Source organism: Salpingoeca rosetta (assembly GCF_000188695.1).
Source record: "Salpingoeca rosetta unplaced genomic scaffold supercont1.10, whole genome shotgun sequence".
Lineage (NCBI taxonomy): Eukaryota > Choanoflagellata > Craspedida > Salpingoecidae > Salpingoeca > Salpingoeca rosetta.
In genome coordinates, this window is record NW_004754924.1 from 1,756,615 (window position 1) to 1,764,114 (window position 7,500).

A 7,500-nucleotide genomic window follows, 5' to 3' on the forward strand; every position below is an offset into this window, starting at 1 on the left:
GCGGGGTTTGCAGTCCTCTGTGCTCACATATTCGGGCACACACACACACGCGCGCGCGCACACATGTATCTATTCAGGAATACCGCGAGCGGCTGCTGGAAGTTGACGTGTGGGACAAAGCTGCAAGGTCGGGCTTCATTGGCCGATTCTCCATCAAGGTATTGTCACCAACACCGCACCACTCCTGCCGTCGAGCTGACGTGGGCGAGCTTGCGAGAGTATACACGCACACACACAAACACACACAAACACACGCACACACACACACACACACAAACACAAACACAAACACACACACTCTCTCACTAACTGGCACGCGGTGTGCTGTTCAGATTGCGGACGTGCTGCCGCCGACCGACAAGCTCGAAGGGTGGTTTGAGCTGCTTGACTCGGACAAAGGGTCGTCGCAGTACCACCTGGTTGAGCCAGACACATCCCGCGACGACCTCGTCACCGCCCTCTACGACAACATCCCCCGTACGTGCCATCCAAGCGTGTGTGTGTGTGTGTGTGTGTGTGTGTGTGTGTGTGTGTGCGTGTGTGTGTGCGTGTGTGTGTTCTAATTTCCGCTGCGTCCGCTGCATCCTGCTTCTTCCTCACACACACACACACACACACACACACGCACGCACACACACACACACACACACACACACACACACACACACACACACACACACACACACTGCAGGCGGGCCTGGGGAGCTGTTTATGCGCAAGGGCGACATGCTGTACCAGCACGAGACAGAGGGCGCGTGGTGCCGCGTGGAGAACGCCATCACAGGCGACGAAGGTTACGTCCCGGCCTCATTTGTTGTCAAGGCAAACAGCCTTGAGTCGGAGCCGTGGTTCTTTGGGCCCATCACCCGCGCAAAGGTGCACACGTGGTGGCGGTGGCGGTGGTGGAGAAGGTGGTCGTTCGTCCTCGTCGTCGTGTGGTGGTTGCCGCGAGCGTCGTCTTGTTCGAGGGCGTCGTGTTTGTGGTCAAAGTACATGTTTTGCGCTTCTGCTTGCTCCGTGCATGCATGTTCAATGACGCCCTCACAACATTTGCCACTGAATATGCCACCATGTTGCGTGTGTGTGTGTGTGCGCGCGCGCTGCCTGCACTTTCCGGGTGTGCAGGCCGAGAAACTGCTCGGGTCGCCGCTGCGCAAACACGGCACCTACCTTATCCGCGAGAGCGAGGTGCGGTGTTGGCAGCCGTGCTGATGACGATGATCACATTGTTGCTCATGACAACTTTTGTAGTGTTGATGTGACGGCGAAGCGCGCTGTCTGTGTACATGCCCTTGCACGCGTCAGCGCACCAAAGCAAAAAGGGGGCCAGTTGACCCTACCTCTGTGCACCACACCCCCCCCCCCCCCTCCAGCACCACCCACTTCCCATTCCCACTTCCCATTCGCACTTCTCATTCATCGCTGCCCACCACCAACCTGATGTTTCGACCCCTGTGCAGAGTGCGCCGGGCACATATTCGCTGTCGATGAAGGACGGCGATGCTGTGCGCCATTTCCGCATCAAAGTCGTTGATGGCAAGAAACTCCGGATCCAGGGGGTCAGTTCGCACACACCACACTCTAACACAGAGTGATGGGCGCACTCACCACACTCTAACACACAGTGATGGGCGCACTCACACCTCCACACACGCCCAAACACACACCTCCAAACACACACACACACCTCCAAACACACACACACCTCCAAACACACACACCTCCACACACACACACACACACACACACACACACACACACACACACACACACACACACACACACACACACACACACACACACACACATTTATACGCTGGATTGTGTGAGTGGTTTACCCGCCGCGACAGCTCCAATGTACTCACCACATCCACACCCCACACCCCCAAACATCATCATCATCATCGTGGTTCATCATGCCGGCAACCAGTCGCCGTCGGCGCCGCACGATGACCTGCGGTCGCTGGTGAAGTTCCACCAGAAGTCGCGCTGTGGGCTCTCCACGCGCCTCAAGACACCCTGCCCACGCGAACAGCCCGCACGGTAGGGCTTGCTGCTTCTCATGGTGGCGGTGGTGGAGTGTGCGCGTTGTATTTTTGCTGCTATCCCTGACTGGCATGCATTCAAACACACATCCATGTTCACTCACTTGCACACACACACACACACTCACTCACTCACTCACTCACTCACTCACTCACTCACACATACACACACATACACACTCACACACATACACACTCACTCACTCACTCACTCACTCACTCACTCATACACACACACACACACATACAACACTCGCGACCACAGTGCTGCTGATCTTGCGTACAACGTGAAGGACGAGTGGGAGGTTGACCGGGACACGGTTGACCTGAAGAAGCAGCTGGGCGAGGGCCAGTACGGCGAGGTGTATTATGCAATCTGGAATGGCGTGACAGAGTGCGCCGTCAAGACACTCAAGACACACACGACCTCCCCCGACGAATTCCTCAAAGAGGCCCAGCTCATGAAGGTGTTGTTGTTGGTGTGTGTGTGTGTGTGTCTGTGTGTGTGTGTGTGTGTGTGTGTGTGTGTGTGTGTATTATGGTTGTTGTTGGTGTGTGTTTTATGTGTGTGTGTGTGTTTTTTATGTGTGTGTGTGTGTGTGTGTGTGTGTGTTCCCTTTCTTGTGGCGTCTGCTTGCATGTGCGTGTTGAACTTGCTCAATGAGCTGTTGTGCTTCCACTGGTCCTTAACTCGCTCACATCTTCCTCACCGCCCCCCCCCCTTTGTCCACAAACAGAAACTGAAGCACGACAACCTTGTGCGGCTGTATGCGGTGTGCTCGATTGGCGAGCCCATCTTCATCATCACCGAATTTATGAAGAACGGCGCCCTGCTCGAGTACCTCAAGACGCCCGCGGGCGAAGCCCTCCGCCTCCCCACCCTTATCGACATGGGCACAGATATCGCTCAGGGCATGGTGCGTGCGTGCGTGTGTGTGTGTGTGTGTGTTTGTGTGCTTTATGCATCTGCTCTGACACGTGCTCACCACTGTCTCCTCGCAATCCACACCCTTCCACACCTCCTCACCACCACCACCGCCGCCACCACCACCAGGCGTACCTGGAGCGCAACAACTACATCCACCGCGATCTTGCAGCCCGCAACATTCTCGTCGGTGACAACAACGTGTGCAAGGTTGCCGACTTTGGCCTTGCGCGTGTGCTTGAGGATGGCGAGTTCCGCCCCGAGAATCTGGAGAAATTCCCTGTGCGCTGGACTGCACCAGAGGCAATGAAGCACAACAGGTTGGTGCGCCTGTGTGTTCCTGGTGTGTGCCTGGTGTGTGCATGCGTGTTGTCGACAATTGTCATGTTGTCGACGCTTGTCACACTCCACACAACCACCTGCGTTGTTTTCGCATTCCTCATCGCCCATCCCCCCTCCCCTCTCCACCACTTTCCGTTGGCTGCAGGTACTCGACCAAGTCTGATGTGTGGAGTTTTGGCATTTTGCTGAGCGAGATTATCACATACGGCCGCAAGCCGTACCACGGCATGTCGAACAAGGAGGTGGTTGGCAAGCTCGACTCTGGGTTCCGCATGGAGTGCCCGCCGGGCTGCCCAGACTCGCTCTACAAGATCATGCTCGACTGCTGGAAGTCGGTCAGTGACACACGCAAAGTGGTTGCAATCGATGATAGTGGTGGTTTTTTTTTTTTTTTTTGGGGGGGGGGGAGGAGTGGGTGCTCATGTCATTGGCGTTTCTGTGTTTGTTTGGATCGTCACGCGTTGGCGTTACCATCCACCCTTTGGCTCATCACTCATCACTGCTGCCTTGTGTTTGTCTTCCTCACCACCGCCGCCACCACCACCACCACCACAACGACGACGATCATCACGACCGCCCATCATCATTGCCATCATCGCCACCACTGCCATCAGGAGCCTGCCGACCGCCCGACGTTTGAGGCGCTGGTGTTCCGGCTGGAGGACTTCTTCCACGGCGACATGCAGTACGCAGAGGCGTCGCAGGTGCTCGGGGATGACGACGACGACGACGACAGTGGCGACAAGAAGTGACACCGTCCCCGTCCGCATACCGCTTGTGATGTTGCGGTTGAAGTGCTGCTGAAGTGTTGTTGTCGTTGTTGTTGTTGTTGTTGTGGTTGTTGTTGGCGTGGGCGTGTGCAGGCGTTGCTCTCGGCCGCCTCAACTGTGTCTGTTTCGCGTTGGTCTTGCTCTCTTGCCCCCTACCCCCACTCCTCCTTGATCCCCTTGCTCCCCTTGCTCCCCTTTCGCTTCCTTCGTGTTCCCTCCTTTCATCTTCTCTCACTCGAACCTCTCTAGCTTTGGGATGTGTTTGGTGCACTTTGGCTCTTCCAGTCTCGCTCCTTACTCCTTCTTGCGTGTGTGTGTGTGTGTGTGTGTGTGTGCGTGTGTGTGTGTGTGTGTGTTTGTTTGTTTGTTTCACGTGTTTCGCGGTTGCTGCATTGTTTGGGCGGCTGTGTGCACTCCCTCTTTCTCTTGTGTCCTGCTCGTTATCACTGCTCATCCCTTTCGCTCCCCTCGCCTGTTCCCCTGCTTGCTGTGCCCCTTGCATGTTGTTTGTTTTTTGCGCGTGAAGACACGCAAATAAAACGCAATCAACCACGCCACCAGCACACACACACACACACACCCACACACAGACACACACCCACACACAGACACACACACACACACAGACAGACACACACACACACACACAGACACACACACATTCTTTCTCTCTCTCGTTGCCACTGTGTCGGCTTGACACGAGCAATTCATGAAGAGTCGAGCAGATGCGGCCATCATGCTGTTTACTTGCCATGCGCAGCGTTCGTTCTCGCACACACGCCAGTGGTGACAGCAGACAGGAGGTGGAATGATTAACGCGATCCAAGGCGTGATGTGATGTGTGACAGGACGCAAAACACAACAAACCGTGAAAACAAAACGAGACAAAACAAAGCAAAGGCCAGGTATGAGGGAGAGGAAGAAGCGCGGGCGCAGGGGCGCTGGTTGTGGCCAGCGACACCCATCGTCGCGACCAAACAGCAGCGCGTGCGGTGTGATCATGCCGCATCATGTCCATGTTGCATCACGTTCGCATCACTGCACGAGCTTGACGGCGTGGCGAAAGTTCTCGCCGGCGTAGCGCGCCTTGTCACCCAGCTCCTCCTCAATGCGCAGCAGCTGGTTGTACTTTGCCAGGCGCTCCGAGCGGCAGGGGGCGCCCGTCTTGATCTGGCCCGTGGCCAGACCCACGACGAGGTCGGCAATGAACGTGTCCTCCGTCTCGCCGGAGCGGTGGCTGACCATGACGCCCCAGCCGCTGCTCTGGGCGAGCTTGCACGCCTCAATGGCCTCCGTGATGCTGCCAATCTGGTTCACCTTGAGCAGGAGGCCGTTGCACGCCTTCTTCTCGACGGCGGTGGCGATGCGCTTGGGGTTGGTCACTGTGAGGTCGTCGCCGACAATCTGGATGTCCGTGGTGCCCGTGAGCGTGGCCCAGCCCTCCCAGTCGTCCTGGTCGTGCGAGTCCTCGATGGACACAATCGGGTACTCCCCGATAAACGACTTGTACAGGTCCGTCAGCTGCTGCGAGGAGAGGTACTCCTCGGGCTTGGAGTCTGCGTTCTTGAAGTCGAGGTCGTACTTGCCGTCCTTGTAAAACTCCGACGCGGCGCAGTCCATGGCAATCTTGATCTTGCCCGTGTACCCGGCCTGCTCAATGGCCTGCATGAGGAGGTCCAGGCCCTCCTTGTTGTCCTGGATGCCGGGGGCAAAGCCGCCCTCGTCGCCGACGTTGCACGCGTCCTGCCCGTACTTGGCCTTGATGACCTTCTTCAGGTGGTGGTAGGTCTCCGAGCCCATGCGCATGGCCTCTGTGAAGGACGACGCACCGACGGGCAGGATCATAAACTCCTGCATCGCAAGCCGGTTGCCCGCATGCGACCCGCCGTTGATCACGTTGAACGACTTAAGGCGGAGACGGAAAAGGAAGAAGGGGAGGGGGGAAGGAGGAACGGGTGACGTGAGGAAAGCAGGTGCAGAAGGATGGGTGGGGTGTGTATTGCGTGTGTGTGTTGGGGCGGCGCGGGGGGGGGGGTATGGCAAACAATCAACACACAGCAGCATAAATGCATGCATGCATGCATACACATGCATGTGTGGAAGCCCGTATGCACACACACACACACACACACATGCGCAAATACAGATACACAAACACACACACAACAGATACACACACAACAGATACACAAATATACACACACAGAGCAAACGGAGCAACGTACGGGCACGGGGAGGACGACGTCCTTGTTGCCGGCGAGGTCGGCAATGTGGCGGTAGAGCGGGACGCCCTTTGCGGCGGCAGCGGCCTTGGTGGCGGCCATGGAGACGCCGAGGATGGCGTTGGCGCCAAGCTTGCTCTTGTTCTCCGTGCCGTCGAGCTCGAGCAGGAAGGTGTCAAAGGCCTTCTGGTCCGCAACGTCCAGCTTCTTCTCAATCACGGCGGGGGCGATGACCTTGTTGACATTGTCCACGGCCTTCTGCACGCCCTTGCCGTGGTACTGCTCCGTCTTGTCGCGGAGCTCGAGGGCCTCGTGGATGCCCGTCGAGGCACCAGACGGCACAGCAGCGCGGAACGTGCCTGCGATGGATGTTGGGGACGAGGAGGGGAGGGAAAAATGGATGTGGATGCAGAAGGTGCGTGGATGTGTGTGTGTGAGTGTGTGTGTGTGTGTCAGTGAGAGAGAGTGTGTGTGTGTGAGAGAGAGAGAGTGTGTGTGTGTGTGTGTGAGTGAGTGGGTGGAGTGGAGACGGTTGGCAAAGGTATATGCGTGGTGTCGCCAGTACTCGTGGAAGGTAAGTGCGATGTGCGCTACGCACGCACACACACACACACACACACACACACACACACACACACACACACACACACACACACAACCACAAACATGCAACTCACCCTGGGCGGTGGTAAGCTCAACCTCGACGGTGGGGTTGCCACGCGAGTCGAAGATCTGGCGAGCGTGAAGGCGAGTGACGTTGGCCTGGAGCATGTGACAAAAGCACACACGTTCACAAAGCATGCATGTGAGGTTGCAGGGTTGCACGCATGACAAAGTGAGTTACGGACCCATGTCTCACTGGTTGTCAGGGCAGAAGCAACACTCGCAGAAACATGATGATGGATGAAGGATGAAGGATGAGGGTGGGTGGGCACACGCATACACGCTGTGTGAGCAAAGAAACCCACCCGTTCCTTGCTTTTTCCTCCCCTCCGCTCCCCCCATCATCACTACCACGCTTCCGTTGTCGTCGTCACATCATCCCACTCACCATGATGATGGAAGACAAGCGGCGGTGAAGTTGGCGGAGAATCGTGATGATCTGTTTCTGGTGGTGGGTGTTGAGGCAAGTGGCGGCGCACTGGACGACGGAAATGCACACGCATTGAAGAAGACGAAGCAAGACGCAAGAAAGG

General features: G+C 56.8%; 2 protein-coding genes across 2 annotated transcripts in view; one reads left to right on the top strand and one right to left on the bottom strand.

The window, feature by feature from the left end:
* Nucleotides 1-4,437, top strand: part of PTSG_04679 (TK/SFK-SRC protein kinase) — a 5,538-nt gene extending 1,101 nt beyond the window's left edge. The window contains exons 3-13 of the mRNA XM_004994712.1: nucleotides 78-158; nucleotides 333-477; nucleotides 692-876; nucleotides 1,126-1,188; nucleotides 1,461-1,559; nucleotides 1,931-2,043; nucleotides 2,311-2,512; nucleotides 2,783-2,962; nucleotides 3,100-3,290; nucleotides 3,458-3,647; nucleotides 3,927-4,437. Of these exons, the coding sequence (XP_004994769.1) occupies nucleotides 78-158; nucleotides 333-477; nucleotides 692-876; nucleotides 1,126-1,188; nucleotides 1,461-1,559; nucleotides 1,931-2,043; nucleotides 2,311-2,512; nucleotides 2,783-2,962; nucleotides 3,100-3,290; nucleotides 3,458-3,647; nucleotides 3,927-4,064 (1,587 nt within the window). The 3' untranslated portion in view covers nucleotides 4,065-4,437. The remainder of the gene's footprint in view (nucleotides 1-77; nucleotides 159-332; nucleotides 478-691; nucleotides 877-1,125; nucleotides 1,189-1,460; nucleotides 1,560-1,930; nucleotides 2,044-2,310; nucleotides 2,513-2,782; nucleotides 2,963-3,099; nucleotides 3,291-3,457; nucleotides 3,648-3,926) is intronic.
* Nucleotides 4,438-4,735: 298 nt separating this feature from the next.
* PTSG_04680 (enolase 3) overlaps nucleotides 4,736-7,500 on the bottom strand; it is a 2,816-nt gene continuing 51 nt past the window's right edge. The window contains exons 1-4 of the mRNA XM_004994713.1: nucleotides 7,356-7,500; nucleotides 6,982-7,066; nucleotides 6,308-6,663; nucleotides 4,736-5,987 (exon numbers count right to left, since the gene is read on the bottom strand). The exon at nucleotides 7,356-7,500 is cut by the window's right edge and continues 51 nt beyond it. Of these exons, the coding sequence (XP_004994770.1) occupies nucleotides 5,118-5,987; nucleotides 6,308-6,663; nucleotides 6,982-7,066; nucleotides 7,356-7,358 (1,314 nt within the window). The 5' untranslated portion in view covers nucleotides 7,359-7,500 and the 3' untranslated portion in view covers nucleotides 4,736-5,117. The remainder of the gene's footprint in view (nucleotides 5,988-6,307; nucleotides 6,664-6,981; nucleotides 7,067-7,355) is intronic.